This window comes from Gasterosteus aculeatus, chromosome 10 (genome assembly GCF_964276395.1).
Source record: "Gasterosteus aculeatus chromosome 10, fGasAcu3.hap1.1, whole genome shotgun sequence".
In the NCBI taxonomy this organism is placed as follows: domain Eukaryota; kingdom Metazoa; phylum Chordata; class Actinopteri; order Perciformes; family Gasterosteidae; genus Gasterosteus; species Gasterosteus aculeatus.
The window spans coordinates 17660347-17676172 of record NC_135697.1 but is presented as its reverse complement, the minus strand read 5'-3'; the positions used below and the strand labels follow the sequence as shown (position 1 = coordinate 17676172).

Sequence of the window (15826 nt, the reverse complement as noted above, 5' to 3'; positions counted from 1 at the left end):
CTGCTTGGCAGATCCTGCTTCCCCCCTTACCTAACTCTTACAGTTTTTTTCGATTGCTAAACGTCAGTGGGCACAACTGGAGTCACATGTGCAAAACTCTAACTACAGTCTGCACTACCAACAGTCACCTGAGCTAAACAGTTCACGTCACGTGCAAAACTCATTCCAAGCAACACAACTCTTAACACACGGCTCAAAACAGGCTCAGTGCAGCCAAACACTATGCACAAGCCTCACTGACAGAACACACACTGTCACTCAGAACACACTGAGAGTAAAAACACTAGCATCAAACACCAATACAGAAAATACTAAATTTTCATCTTTACAGTTTGAACAATTTCAGTGACTTCATAGAAAGTAATATTTTCTTCAATGAAAAGATTGACATTCTTTCACATGATTTATTTTATTTACATTTTTAGAACATAACAATTCTTTAAGGTAAATGAAAATTAGCAGTTTGCTTCAATAGTCTGTACTGTAATTTACAGAATTACAGTAATGAGAAAAAAAAGGTAGAAACTAAAAGTACATACTTTAATTCTAACAAATAATTGAGGGGCTAATCCTGCCTCTCTCTAGCATCAGGCCACAGGTTTTCGTCAACATCACATCTAATGTTCTCTCTTGCCATGCACCTGGGGAAGAACCTTCTGGAGTGCCTTATCCATCCCTGGCAGTCCTCTGGACTTGTGGCCTCACATCCGGCACGCATGGCTTCCAAAAGAGACATTTGGTCATGTGGGTGGTGATCAAACACTTTCCACCTCCAGGCAGAGAAAAACTCCTCTATTGGGTTGAGGAAGGGTGAATATGCAGGCAGGTACAAAACTATAAATCTGCAATGTGCTGCAAACCAATCTGTGACAGCTGCAGAGTGGTGAAAAGCAACGTTATCGCAAACTATGACAAAAACTTGGGGGTTTCTTACTGGCTCCCCCTGTTCTGCTGGCACTAGCTGAGCATAGAGCTGTTCTAGGAAAGCTATAAGCCTTTCTGTGTTGTATGAGCCAATGAGTGGTGTGTTGAGAAGCAAACCATCATTGGCCATTGCAGCACACATGGTTATATTTCCCCCCCTTTGGCCTGGAACCTCCACAGTGGCCCTTTGACCTATAACATTCCTTCCTCTGCGCCGTGTTTTGGCAAGGTTAAATCCAGCTTCATCGATAAATACAAATGAATGTGGTGTTTCCAGTGCTTCCACCTCCATTACTCTCTGAAAAACAGTAAGTGCACAGTTTTCGTAACTGTAGTAATGCTAGTGGTTTTTTTACTGTAAATATTTTTACAGTAGTAGCTGTGTATGTAACCTCAGACGTCTTACCTGGACATATTGGTATCTTTGCTCTTTTACCCGTTCACTGTTCCTCTCGAACGGTACAGTGTATAACTGTTTCATTGTAACTTGGTGTTTCTGTAGGACTCGAGCAATAGTTGTTGTGCTGACAGAATTAACATTTTCAAATATATCATTATCAGCCAGCACTCTATCTTGAATCTCCCGCAGTTTTATTGCATTGTTGACAACAACCATGTCAACAATAGCATTTTCCTGCGCATCTGAAAATATTTTTGCTCTTCCTCCTGTTGGGGGCAGCCTTTGGGTCCTGTTGTAAAAATATATTTTACAGTCAAACTTACTGTAATATATATTTGTGTAAATATTCCATAATTGCAATACAAAATAAATTCCTGTAATGTTTTCATTTACTATAAGGATGTAACTCTCACCTGTTTGTATGATGGAAAATTCGCATTACAGATGCCACTGTGGATCTTTGCAGATTGGGTTGCACCCTCAACCCTGCCTCTCTCAATGAGAGACCATGGTTCACGACATGGTCTATAAGTGTAGCCCTTATTTCATCTGAAATAACAGCTCTTTGTCTTCTTTGTCTCCCTCCACAAACCCGCCCTCTCCCTGCCACCCTTCTCCCTCCACGAACCCGTCTTCCTTGTTCCATTTCCAAAATTAGTCTTTCTGAGCTTTACCTGTGTATATATATATATTTTGTGTGTGTTCACTAACAAGTCTAAAACAAGACACCTGCTTAGCCTTTCAGCTGAAATTGCAATCAGCAGTGTTTGAAAGGCACAAGGCTGAAATCTATTCCGTTTTGAATGTGTGGTTCACAGTTTTGACAGCAGTGTGTTAGCATTTGAACAAAGTGCTGTAAATCCACAGTGTTGTGCAGGTTGTGGTTAAAGTCATGGGATAAGTGTGTAGAGTTTTGAAAACTGTGTTCAAGCAATGAAAAATGAACTAGAGTTTGGTCCACATGAGCTGCTGCTGTGCAGACTGTAGTTAGAGTTTTGCACATGTAGTTCCAGTTGTGCTCACTGTCGTTTAGCAATCGAAAAAAACTGTAAATCAAGACAAGACAGCAAACCCCCAACTAAGCCCATGAAAAGAACTTTTGATTATCAGCTGTTTGAACCGCGAAATCCGAATCTGTCCTCAGCCTTATTTATTAAGCTGTCACTCATGATGCCCCGCCCCTCCAAGGTGATGCCCCGCCCCCTGCGCCACGTCAGGGTCAAAAGTCTGAATGTGAAAAAAAAGTTTTGAATCTGAAAATATAAAAACTACCAACAGAAAAATCTAATACAGTGAATATCATATATATATAATACATATATATATATACATATATATATATATATATATATATATATATATATATATATATATATATATATATATATATATATATATATATATATATATATATATATATATATATATATAAGTGAAGATTGAAAAAAATATTTTATTCAAAATAAATATAGAGCTGAGTCAAAACTATATTCGTCCAAAAAATATTTTTCATCCACTTATTTTTATTTTGAAAACATTGTTGTATTTTTCAATGTTCAGTAACAAAACTTAAACTTTCAGGTTCACATTTGTTTTTCAAATGAACAAAACTTTTGACCTGGATTTGGCTCCATACAGTGTCACCAGTCGATGAGAGAGCGCTAAATGACAAACCGCTATGAAGATGTAATGTTCCACAGCAACCTGAGACAAAGGAATGGATATACATATAAAATATATTCTCCCCCAACAAATATATCCTGTTTTGATAAAGAGCTAAAAGTCAGAGCAGCATGCTTATTTACTGTCTAACTTCTGGTTCCGTCGTACCTTGTAGAATGTGAGTTACTGTGTGTATGACAACATTTCCCTGACAGCCAAAGAACGTTCATTTGGGAGAGTTTAGAGAAAAATTCAACCGCCGTTAGATTACGTAACCGTGGACATTTCTTAAATGAGCTAAATTGGAAACACCTGCCCAAGTTGTTGGAGTGGACGTCTCAATCTGATTCCAATTACTTCATCAGCGTGACACCTGATTGGTCGGGACCAACACTTGAAAAAGGCCCCTGTCCATGCAGCAGTTAGAAAGCTGTACCACCAGATATTGTTGGTCTTCCTGAGAGCAGCAGCACAGATTGCAGGCTGGTGAACGGCAGCTTGACAACCAAAGATGTCGTTGGGCTTTGGTGTGAGGTATAGCTACTCTTTGTTCTTTCAGCATCTGTATAATGCATCAATCCTGTCATGTTTACTTCTACTTATGTTCTTTTTTCAGAGTGCTTGTTCTCTCCCTTTTGGCTTTTGGGCACGATGCAAATGGTAAGTATTCAGGGGACTCGACTGGCCGCTTCATTTCAGTAACCTCTTGAAAATCTAGGCTTCTAAAATGTTTTTTCTTTTTCTAGCACTGCGTGACAAAAGTGAAGGCATCAGTGGCATTGGGCCTCTCTTTTCTTATCCCAGAAGACGGAGCCCTGCTTTTGTGTCTCAATATGAGAGCTCTGCACAGCCTGGAGGATTTCTGGGTACCCAGAGTGGAAATGGGCCAGTAGATGGTTACAGTCGAGATCGAAGTGTTTCTAGTTACGTCCCTAGCTCACAGATCCTTAGGAAATCTCCAAAGAACTCTCAGCAGCCACCTCAAACTAACACTTATGGTAATGGTGTATTGTGGACCAACAGTGGCAACTTGGATTTGGTCCCTCAACAAAAAGGATATAGCATTGAGTCTGGTATTGCCTCAAGTAGTGCAATTATTATGCAATCTGATCCTCAACCCAGTGCGTTCAATCTGGGCTACCCACAAAATTGGCTGAGGACCCAGGAGTCGCCCCCTTTCAAAATTGGTTTCCCAACAAAAGCAGTTCATGAGCAGAGCACCTCCGATACTGTCTACCCCCAGGAGCTTCCCACATCGACTATGATCTACCCACAGGAGCAGCCCACCTCAAATCTTGTCTACCCTCAGAAGCCCCCCAGGCCCCAGGAGCTGCCCACTTCCAATACTGGCTACCCTCAGGAGTTTCCAAAATCAAATCTTGTCTACCCTCAGAAGCCACCCAGGCCCCGGGCACTGCCCGCCTCTAATACTGGCTACCCTCAGAAGCCCCCCATGCCCCAGGAGCTGCCGACTTCCAATACTGGCTACCCTCAGAAGCCCCCCAGGCCCCAGGGGCTGCCCACTTCCAATACTGGCTACCCTCAGGAGCTTCCCACATCAAATCTTGTCTACCCTCAGAAGCCACCTAGGCCCCGGGCACTGCCAACTTCCAATACTGGCTACCCTCAGAAGCCCCCCATGCCCCAGGAGCTGCCAACTTCCAATACTGGCTACCCTCAGAAGCCCCCCAGGCCCCAGGGGCTGCCCACTTCCAATACTGGCTACCCTCAGAAGCCCCCCAGGCCCCAGGGGCTGCCCACTTCCAATACTGGCTACCCTCAGAAGCCCCCCATGCCCCAGGAGCTGCCAACTTCCAATACTGGCTACCCTCAGAAGCCCCCCAGGCCCCAGGGGCTGCCCACTTCCAATACTGGCTACCCTCAGGAGCTTCCCACATCAAATCTTGTCTACCCTCAGAAGCCACCTAGCCCCCGGGCACTGCCAACTTCCAATACTGGCTACCCTCAGAAGCCCCCCAGGCCCCAGGGGCTGCCCACTTCCAATACTGGCTACCCTCAGGAGCTTCCCACATCAAATCTTGTCTACCCTCAGAAGCCACCCAGGCCCCGGGCACTGCCTGCCTCTAATACTGGCTACCCTCAGAAGCCCCCCATGCCCCAGGAGCTGCCCACTTCCAATACTGGCTACCCTCAGAAGCCCCCCATGCCCCAGGAGCTGCCAACGTCCAATACTGGCTACCCTCAGAAGCCCCCCAGGCCCCAGGGGCTGCCCACTTCCAGTACTGGCTACCCTCAGAAGCCCCCCATGCCCCAGGAGCTGCCAACTTCCAATACTGGCTACCCTCAGGAGCTTCCCACATCAAATCTTGTCTACCCTCAGAAGCCCCCCATGCCCCAGGAGCTGCCCACTTCCAATACTGGCTACCCTCAGACATCCCCCAGGCCCCGGGCGCTGCCTGCCTCCAATACTGGCTGTCGTCGAATGCCCCCCAGACCCCAGGGGCCACCCACCTTCAATACTGGCTACCTTCAAACGGCGCCGAGGCCCCAGGAGCTGCCCACCTTCAATACTGGCTACCTTCAAAAACCGCTGATGCCCCAGCAGTTGACTACTCTCAGTTCTGTCTACCAACCACATAAACTCAACCCCCAGAAAGGGGTGTTTCAAACTAAAGCTGGCATGTGGGACTTGGTTTCAGGTTCTATTTTGCCACCACCTAGGCCCCAAAAGCTTCCCACTTCCAATACTGGCAACCTTCAAAAACCGCCGAGGCCCCAGCAGTCGAACAGTATACCAGGTAGCGGCATCCACTAGTGCCGTTGTAAAACATTGACCTCGTCGTTCGCCGCAGTAAGTTAACTTTAAATTTAGTCTTTTTGGCGAAGAAGTTTCACTTGATGGCATACTTTCTGAATATTTCTGTTTTACAGGTTCCTGACTTTCTGAAAGCAGTCTGTCCTGACATCTGCCTTTTGTCAAATTCAATAAAGTACTTTGAACTGCACTGTCTACCAACAATTGTCATTTGATGCATGCAAAAATATGGAAACATTTTGAAACTAATAAATAGAATCTAATGTACAGCTATGATTGTTCAATGTAACCGGCTGAAAGTAATGCAATACTTGATAGCACCACAACTGGTATTGACTGAGAGACATCCAAAATTCAAGTTTTGTTCAACTCTCCAGGAGACCAATCCCAGGGGTTTAGACACTAACTTTCACACCTTTACTGATCTGTATAAATACCTGTAGGCACCAATTGTTCGCTGGTGGGAGCAGGAGTCTGTCTCTAGGTGGTCAATGGGCCCTGTGGCCCGTTTGCAGAGACCAGTGTTGCGTCAGTCTCCTTCTGTCTATGTTCTTGTTTGCAGATTGGAGACTGGAGTTAAGGTGACAGGTTGCACCTGTGGGTGGAGCTAGCCAGATGTTAACATTCCTGGTGCCCAGTCTGTTCTCTCTACAAGCACCATTTTGATTTAGTAGTTGGAGCATGCGTTTTGCTTAAGTATACCTCAACACCTACACTTTTTATATTCATCCATGCGTTTCCATTACACCCGTCATATGCCTACTTTAACAGTTCACCAGTTTATTTTCCGCTGTATATTCATACTTCGTTAGTTCTCGAATAAAACCTTTAAGTCCAACGTGTGGACTCCCTTTGTCACTTTCCATTAGCCGGGTTGTAACACCAGCGGCTCCTCACCTGAGATGTTCACTTTAGCACAACACTTTTTCTTTTAAATACTTTTGATTTTAACTCTTCAATACAAGTATGTCTTCTGTCCATCCGGAGTTTCTTCATTTTTGAAACACAAAAAAACAGATTGGTCATCTGAAGCTGTACGTGAAGTCTTACCACAATCACACTGATCTATTTTGTCTAAATGCTAACTGACTCATCTTAAATCTACTCAAAGTCACGTTAATCTCTTTCCCTTCTCTCATTCTACCTTGAGGGCCGCACCTACCGGGTAACCTGGAGAGGATCTGTGTCAGAACCTTGTCCTCTTACTACTGGAGTTCCTCAGGGTTCCGTTCTGGTTCCTCTTCTCACTCTACACCAACTCTCTCGGCGCTGTCATTCGCTCGCATGGCTTCTCCTACCACAGCTTTGCCGATGACACCCAACTAATTCTCTCCTTCCCTCACTTGGGGACTCAGATGGCGGCACGGATCTCTGCCTGTCTGACTGACATCTCTCAGTGGATGTCCGCTCACCATCTGAAAATCAACCCCAACAAGATTAAACGACTTCTATTTTCGGGAAAAGATTCTCCTTCACGGGACCTGACTGTTAACTTTGGCGACTCCGTGTTAACGTCCACTTTGACTGCAGGAACCTCGACGTGACGTCGACAGCCGACTCTCTCTGACTCCAACATCACTAAAAAAACACGATCCTGTACCTACACACTCTACAACATGAGGAGAACACGTCCTCTTCTCACTCAGAAGGTACTGATTCAGGCTCTTGTCGTCTCCCTCCTGGACTACTGTAACTCTCTCCTGCAGGTCTCCTGCTACCACCATTCCACCTCTGCAGCTCATCCAGAATGCAGCAGCTCCACTGGTCTTTAACCTTCCTAAGTTCTCCCTCACTCCTCCACTCCTCCGCTCTCTTCACTGGTACCGGTGGCTCATCCAGTTCTAAACACTGGTGCTCACGTACCGTGCTGTGAATGGATGGGGTCCAGCTTCCATCCAGGACCTGATCCAACCCGACATCCCGACCCGCACTCTCCGCTCTGCATGTGATAAACTGCTCGTTCCTCCTCACTGAGAGCAAAACACTGGACTAGATCTCCACTCTTTGCTGTCCTGCTCCTAAATGGTGGAAGGAGGTCTCTGAAGACATCAGGACCACAGAGAGCCTTCACATCTTCAGACTAAAGACACACCTCTTCAGACTCTACCTCCACTAACACACTAACTGTAGCACTTACATTGGACATTGGACTTATAATGGTTCTTATCTACAGCAAGTTGTACATCCGCTTATTTGATGAAATCACACTTTCTTGTTTCTTGTTCTTCTGAGTTTGTGTCCTTATGGTTGAAATGTTCTTAGTGTAAGTCGCTTTAGATAAAAGCGTCAGATAAATGACATGTGATGTAATGTTATACTCCTGTGTGAACTTCGGTCTGCCCCAAATTAATCTTCTTGGTGACAGGCTGTATTTCTCAAATAAATAAAAGTCCAATAACTGACAGGAAGTTTGCCCCTTGGTTTAACCCTGAAACTACCGCAAAACTTGAACAGCTATGGCGTTCCACTGCAGTCTATTTCTTGTCATTAATAGAGGAAAATTAAAACAAACCCGGGTCTCCCTTTAGCACTGTGAGCAGACTGTCAGTGACCGCTCTGTCGAGCTGTGTATTCCTATGGACATCAGTGGTAATGACTTTAGAAACTTCTTCAATGAAAATCCAACTATTAGAGAGAAAATTGAAAATGCCTCTCCTGTCTTCGACCAGTACTAAACGTAAAATGTAGCATAGAAACAGCTGTAAACCTGATTCACCATGACCACGTGACAGTTAATAAGTATAAACCTTACCTGCTCCCTAGATGTACCACAGTCCTTCAGAATAGCTGTAATCAAACTTCTTTTTAACGAACCCAATCTTGATACCGAGGTGTACGTTATCTTTGGAGCAAGTTTACTTGAGGATTTTAATCAGGATTCAGTTGTGTGGTCAGTGTTGGAGGACGTTATGAAACAGCAGTTTTCTGTTATTACTTTTAGGATTTGAATTGTGATGAGAGCTGTCATAGTTTGGTTATTGGTCCCTGATCGCAGGGTGGTAATCCCTTAGTATTATTATAATTTGAATGATCTTGTTTACATTAGTCCTTTTGATTGATTGATCAATCATTTTGTTCAATACTCTGATACCAACAACCCTCCTCAGCAATATGCCTCACCCCTTTTTCCTTTTCCCAACAACATGACGGACCCCAGGTCAATTTACATGTAGCTTCACAGTGATTGGGAAAAAGAGTTAAAGAATTGAGGAAGACACGTCGTCTACTCTGTAACTCCTAACTCTGTTGTGTTTGAGTTGAGGCAGAAAATCTTAGAAGTGGAAATCTGAAAATGACATTGTGTAAGAGCACATTTTTGTCAAAGCCTAAGAAAGTTGTTAGATAATGAACATTGACCTTTAAGCAGATCAACAAACTGAACCGTTCTTAAATTACATGAATAATACCAAAATAACCTTTTACTGAGTGTGATGACATTTTTCTCACAGCTTAATAAAGTCGATCTTTTGTGAGAAATTACCTTTAAGCCGATCAACAAACTGAACCGTTCTTAAATGACATGAACGTAGACATTTTTGAAATGAGCTAAATTGGAAACACCTGCCCAAGTTGTTGGAGTGGACGTCTCAATCTGATTCCAATTACTTCATCAGCGTGACACCTGATTGGTCGGGACCAACACTTGAAAAAGGCCCCTGTCCATGCAGCAGTTAGAAAGCTGTACCACCAGATATTGTTGGTCTTCCTGAGAGCAGCAGCACAGATTGCAGGCTGGTTAACGGCAGCTTGACAACCAAAGATGTCGTTGGGCTTCGGTGTGAGGTATAGCTACTCTTTGTTCTTTCAGCATCTGTATAATGCATCAATCCTGTCATTTTTACTTCTACTTATGTTCTTTTTTCAGAGTGCTTGTTCTCTCCCTTTTGGCTTTTGGGCACAATGCGAATGGTAAGTATTCAGGGGACTCGACTGGCTGCTTCAATTCAGTAACCTCTTGAAAATTGGGGCTTCTAAAATGTTTTTTCTTTTTCTAGCACTGCGTGACAAAAGTGGAGGCATCCGTGGAAGTGGGCAAGTAGATGGTTACAGTCGAGATGGAAGTGTTTCTAGTTATGTGCCTCGCTCACCGATCCTTAGGAAATCTCCAAAGAACTCTCCGCAGCCACCTCAAACTAACACTAATGCAAATGACATCTTCTGGACCCAAGCTGAGAACTGGGTCCCTCCACAAAGTGGAGAAAGCATTGAGTCTGGTATTGCCTCAAGTAGTGCAATTATTATGCAATCTGGTCCTCCGCCCTCTAATCCCCAGCAGCCCGACGACCAGCCATCTACTTTTGATACGACCTACCAGCCGAACCAGCCCAGCCCCCACAAACCAACCACTTTCACTTCAGGTTACCAGCAGAATCGTCTAAGGCCCCAGCAACTACCTACTTTATATCCAACCTACCAGCCCAGGCCCCGGGAGCCAACCACTTTTAGACCAGGCTACAAGCAGAACCTTGCGATGCCCCAGCAACTGCCCTCTTTCCTTCCAACCTACCAGCCGAGGCTCCAGGAACCGACCAGTCTCGATCAGGTCTACCAGCAGAGGGCTCCCAGGCCCCAGAAGCCACCCACTTTAAGTAAGGGCTATGAGCAGAATTTGCTGAGGCCCCAGCAGCAGCCTACTTTCAATAAGGGTCACCGGCTCACGCCTCCTGGGCCCCAGGAGCTGCCCACTTTTAGATCGGGCTGCCAGCCGAAGCCCTCAAGGCCCCAGCAGCTGCCCACTTTCGATGATGGTTACCAGCCAAGGCCCCAGCAGCTGCCCCCGAGGCCCCAGCAGCCCACTTTCGGTGATGGTTACCAGCCGAGGCCCCAGCAGCCCACTTTCGGTGATGGTTACCAGCCGAGGCCCCAGCAGCCCACTTTCGGTGATGGTTACCAGCCAAGGCCCCAGCAGCTGCCCCCGAGGCCCCAGCAGCCCACTTTCGATGATGGTTACCAGCCGAGGCCCCAGCAGCCGCCCCCGAGGCCCCAGCAGCTGCCCTCCAAGCGTGTCTCCCAACCACAGAAGCCCAAGCACCAGAAAGGCGTTATTCAAACCAAAGCTGGCATGTGGGACTTGTTTTCTGATTCTTTTGTGCAGCCTGCGAACTCAAATGTTGATCCAAGAAGGCCAATTTCAACGGCATCTCTGGACCATCCAAGGTGGTAGCCTCCACTAGTGCCTTTTGTAAAATGGACATGATTGTCCTCATAGTAAGTATACACTTTAAATTTCAATAGCCAATGTTCTTAAGGGGGTGGCAAATTCCAATACTTCATTGACTTTGCGATTCATGCATTGTAAAATTTCTTAATTCTGTTCACAGATTCCTGAAACTCATCTGAACAAGTTTTCCTCCAATAAACTACTTTTGAACTTTAATAAATTACTTTCAACTTCACTGTCTGCCATTAATGTCATTTAAAACTTTCAAACGTTGCCATGTTTTTGTATCTTACTGGTGAGGACCTGCTTTCATTTTGTTTCATCGCACAAAAGTTAATCTGATTCAATCGCTGTTCTAGCACCTTGGTATTGTATATAAATGTGGCCCAGCTGCCATTTTATATCAAATGTGGTCTTTCATGAGGTAACTTCCAGTTTGTTTTGTTTCTCCCTTGTTTGACTTCCTGGTTGCAATCCGACGCCCTCAGCCTTAACTTAAGTGTTTTGACAGGAGGCCTTATGTTTGGTATTCAAAGATTAGTATTTTCTGACGCTAACATGATTTAATTCAAAGATTAGTTTTCTGTTACTAGTTTGCATTTGAATCAGGACGGCTGTCTATAAATGACTTATGCTAAAATTCACACTTTGATTGTTATGACTCCATTGTTTGGTTGGTACCTGATCCCAGGGTGGTGTTCAATTCCTTGTGAATACCTTCATTTTGGAATATCTTAAGGAACGTCTCTGTAGAAAAGTATACAGCAGGACTATCTCCCAACTGGCAATCCAATAAGGACCACACATTGACTATGAATTTTTATTTAATTGTTCACTTAATAAAACCTCTTAATGTTACAATGACTTACAAACTACTGGGTGCATAAACATGCAACACAATTAGATATTGGGAAATACTCATTTTTAATGTGATACTGCTTTTTCCTTGTTATACTGTGGTATATTACCTGGTCATTGCTGGAAATGTATATTCCGTTATACTTTCCTGTGTGCATACTTACGAATAATCGAACATCCTCCCAACTGAGCAGAGAAGCAACTTCACCAAACCCATTTTTCTTATGACACATCAGTTTAATTTTAACTTCTGTTGTGCTTGAGTTAAGGCAGTAATCTCATAAATCTGAGAACCTCAACCAATAATAACAAAATAACCTTTTACTGAGTGTGATGACATTTTTCTCACAGCTTAATAAAGTCGATCTTTTGTGAGAAATTACCTTTAAGCCGATCAACAAACTGAACCGTTCTTAAATGACATGAACGTAGACATTTTTGAAATGAGCTAAATTGGAAACACCTGCCCAAGTTGTTGGAGTGGACGTCTCAATCTGATTCCAATTACTTCATCAGCGTGACACCTGATTGGTCGGGACCAACACTTGAAAAAGGCCCCTGTCCATGCAGCAGTTAGAAAGCTGTACCACCAGATATTGTTGGTCTTCCTGAGAGCAGCAGCACAGATTGCAGGCTGGTTAACGGCAGCTTGACAACCAAAGATGTCGTTGGGCTTCGGTGTGAGGTATAGCTACTCTTTGTTCTTTCAGCATCTGTATAATGCATCAATCCTGTCATTTTTACTTCTACTTATGTTCTTTTTTCAGAGTGCTTGTTCTCTCCCTTTTGGCTTTTGGGCACAATGCGAATGGTAAGAATTCAGAGGACTCGACTGGCCGCTTCAATTCAGTAACCTCTTGAAAATTGGGGCTTCTAAAATGTTTTTCTTTTTCTAGCACTCAGCTACAGGAGTGGAAGCTCCAGCGGCATTAGGCCTCTCTTTGGGAAACCCACAATGAACTCTCAGCAGCTACCAAAAAAATCCAATGCAAATGGCATCTTCTGGACCCAAGCTGAAAACTGGGTCCCTCCACAAAGTGGAGAAAGCATTGAGTTGGGTATTGCCTCAAGTAGTGCAATTATTATGCAATCTGGTCCTCCGCCCTCTAATCCCCAGCAGCCCGACTACCAGCCATCTACTTTTGATACGACCTACCAGCCGAACCAGCCCAGCCCCCACAAACCAACCACTCTCCATCAGGTCTACCAGCAGAATTGGCCGAGGCCCCAACAGCCCACTTTCGATGGTTACTGGCCGAGGCCCCAGCAGCCGCCCCCGAGGCCCCAGCAGCCCACTTTCAATGACGGTTACCGGCCGAGGCCCCAGCAGCCCCAACACCCCACTTTTGATGATGGTTACCGACCGAGGCCCCAGCAGCCCACTTTCGATGATGGTTACCGGCCGAGGCCCCAGCAGCCGCCCCAGAGGCCCCAGCAGCCCACTTTCGATGATGGTTACCGGCCGAGGCCCCAGCAGCGGCCCCAGCAGCCCCAGCAGCCCACTTTCGATGACGGTTACCGGCCGAGGCCCCAGCAGCCGCCCCAGCAGCCGCCCCAGCAGCCGCCCCAGCAGCCGCCCCAGCAGCCGCCCCAGCAGCCCACTTTCGATGATGGTTACCGGCCGAGGCCCCAGCAGCCGCCCCAGAGGCCCCAGCAGCCGCCCCAGAGGCCCCAGCAGCCGCCCCAGAGGCCCCAGCAGCCCACTTTCGATGATGGTTACCGGCCGAGGCCCCAGCAGCCGCCCCAGAGGCCCCAGCAGCCGCCCCAGAGGCCCCAGCAGCCGCCCCAGAGGCCCCAGCAGCCGCCCCAGAGGCCCCAGCAGCCGCCCCAGAGGCCCCAGCAGCCGCCCCAGAGGCCCCAGCAGCCGCCCCAGAGGCCCCAGCAGCCGCCCTCCTTCAAGCGTGTCTCCCAACCACAGAAGCCCAAGCACCAGAAAGGAGTTATTCAAACCAAAGCTGGCATGTGGGACTTGTTTTCTGATTCTTTAGTCCAGCCTGCCAAATTGAATGTTGATCCAAGAAGGCCAATTTCAACGGCATTGCTGGACCATCCAAGGTGGTAGCCTCCACTGGTGCCTTTTGTAAAATGGAAAACATTGACCTTATGGCAAGTTTTGGCTTTAAATTACTGTTTTAAATGAGAATTTGCTTCTGTTGAGATGAATGCATTGCTAATTTGCATAATTCTGTTCACAGGTTCCTGGTTATTTTCTCAAAGTAGTTTGTCCTGGCATCTTTCTAAAATTCAATAAAGTACTACCGCACAGTCTGCCATGACTATTAATTGGACTTTTGCAAAGGTACCTAAATGTGTGACTAGATGCCTTTCCACAGTATCTCAATGTAGTGTTTTTAATGTTTTCACTGATCAATCCTACTTGTTTTGGGTAAAAAGATTCATACCAGCTGCTGAGAGCTTTACCTAAACCCACTAGTGTTGGTGATCTCAAGGAAAGAGGCTTGGCGTAACTAGTCTGCAGCAGATTAAGCATGCGTCTGCTTGCTAACACAATCAATCGTCCCTCGTTCGTGGCGCATAGACAACTTTGCCTCAGTTGGAGTCTTATTCTACCTGGGACTCACTGGAAGTGTAGTTTGAGGATGGAAAATATGTACTTTAAATTTTAACGTGACTGCAGTTTCTCAAATGACCAAGGGATTGGATGTACTCCGGTTCAATTTATTTTTGTACAGCCCCAAATTGCAAAGTTACCTCCGAGGGCTTTAGTCTGTACCCATGTGACCTCCTCTGTCCCAAAACCTTCACATCAGCACTGAGAAACTCTGGAAAAACTGGGAAGAAACCTTGTCAGAGGAGGATCCCTCTTCTGATGGACAGACTACAATGGAGCAGAGACTACTGTAACTAAACTTTATGCTCTGTAATATTTAAAATGATGGCAGCAGCGGTGCCATGGTAGGAGTCAGGACCAGGGTCCAGAAGGAACTACGATCTACCTGCTAGGGGAGAAAGCACAAAAAACTCCTGGGTAGAAGCTGAATTAGTGATGTGCATTAATACAAAGTGGATTATTGGAGAGTGAGAGGAGCTCTGCGTGTCCTAAGAAGTCCCCCGGCAGTCTAAGCCTACAGCAGCTTAACTATGTGAACCTTTGAGACCAGGAACAGCTTGTTGCACCCGTTGAATGAAGAAAAAGAGCCTGCTGTTCAGTTGATGCGTTTTAGACGTTTTGTAGCTTCAATATCAAGCAGCAAGGAAATACGTACAAGCATTTTTTTTTTCTTCAACATCAAGCATCCTGAATAAAACTCGGCATATTTGAGCCCATTTTCTGCAAACTGCATGGCAACATTTACATCACAGGTCATTTAGCTGACGCTTTAATCCAAAGCATCTTACATCACACTTTAAACCCGTGGCTTTTTACATTTTTGCCCAGGGAGCAATTAGGGTCCAGGTGTCTTGCTCAGGGACACTTTGATTTGAGACATGGGGCAGCCGGGACTCGAACCACCAACCTCATGGTTCCCAGCGCACCCACTCTACCCCCTGCGCCACAACGACGACATGTTTGTCTTTACCACGATCACAGAAATTGTGTGAAACTATTTGAATAAAGGTTTTATCTTTAAAAAGAAGACTCACAACCAGCGGCGCCTTTGAACCGCTGCACTGGATCCCTCTTTGCTTTCTGCCTTTGGGCGCGGATGTGAATGTCAATGATAAATACTGATAATGCAGAGACCTCATGATGAGACTCGTGACCTGACTTTAACGTGGTGCGAATCAACAGCTCCTTGTCTTCTCCCACATCTCCCCCCCTTGTCCCCCTCTCTCTGATAGCTGTTATTAGTTTAGTCCTCTCCTGTTTTGTAGACATAATGACACAGAGCTCTGGTTCTCTGTACATCGGTTTGTGCCCTGTCATTAAGCAGCCAGTCCGTGTGGTTAAAAAGGACGCAGCTCCACCATCTGATCCCAGATCTTCCTCCAGCCACTGGAGCTCCGGCTCGGGGCCGAAGGTCTGCAGGTCTCCTCTGTGAGCGGTAGTGGAAACTTTGTCATGAGGAGGTTCAGACGCCTG

The 15826-nt window shown here is 45.7% G+C and overlaps 3 protein-coding genes and 1 long non-coding RNA gene across 7 annotated transcripts; 3 read left to right on the top strand and 1 right to left on the bottom strand.

The window, feature by feature from the left end:
- Positions 1 to 36: 36 nt before the first annotated feature.
- LOC144383477 (uncharacterized) lies at positions 37 to 2373 on the bottom strand. Its single transcript, XR_013450894.1, has 2 exons — positions 1331 to 2373; positions 37 to 1222 (listed from the first exon to the last, which is right to left on the bottom strand). It is a non-coding gene; the product is annotated as an uncharacterized LOC144383477 (long non-coding RNA).
- A 1025-nt stretch (positions 2374 to 3398) lies between these two features.
- Positions 3399 to 6029, top strand: LOC120827106 (uncharacterized). Its single transcript, XM_040189777.2, has 4 exons — positions 3399 to 3520; positions 3603 to 3646; positions 3733 to 5798; positions 5879 to 6029. The coding sequence occupies exons 1-3, from the start codon at positions 3498 to 3500 to the stop codon at positions 5760 to 5762; spliced, it is 2097 nt and encodes a 698-aa protein (XP_040045711.2). The 5' UTR covers positions 3399 to 3497; the 3' UTR covers positions 5763 to 5798; positions 5879 to 6029.
- Positions 6030 to 9408: 3379 nt separating this feature from the next.
- Positions 9409 to 11158, top strand: LOC144382978 (uncharacterized). The gene is made up of 4 exons (XM_078080992.1): positions 9409 to 9545; positions 9628 to 9671; positions 9758 to 10970; positions 11084 to 11158. Exons 1-3 carry the CDS (start codon positions 9523 to 9525, stop codon positions 10924 to 10926), a joined length of 1236 nt encoding a protein of 411 aa, XP_077937118.1. The 5' UTR covers positions 9409 to 9522; the 3' UTR covers positions 10927 to 10970; positions 11084 to 11158.
- A 1199-nt stretch (positions 11159 to 12357) lies between these two features.
- Positions 12358 to 14049, top strand: LOC120826972 (uncharacterized). Of its 4 annotated transcripts, XM_078080990.1 has the most exons (6): positions 12358 to 12466; positions 12549 to 12592; positions 12678 to 13259; positions 13380 to 13407; positions 13471 to 13887; positions 13977 to 14049. In XM_078080990.1, the coding sequence occupies exons 1-5, from the start codon at positions 12444 to 12446 to the stop codon at positions 13841 to 13843; spliced, it is 1050 nt and encodes a 349-aa protein (XP_077937116.1). In that variant the 5' UTR covers positions 12358 to 12443; the 3' UTR covers positions 13844 to 13887; positions 13977 to 14049. The 4 variants fall into 4 exon arrangements, with proteins under 4 accessions (XP_077937116.1, XP_077937117.1, XP_077937115.1 ...); XM_078080991.1 differs by lacking the exon at positions 13380 to 13407 and having other exon boundaries at positions 12678 to 13209; positions 13408 to 13887; XM_078080989.1 differs by having other exon boundaries at positions 13380 to 13887.
- The last annotated feature ends 1777 nt before the right edge of the window (positions 14050 to 15826 follow it).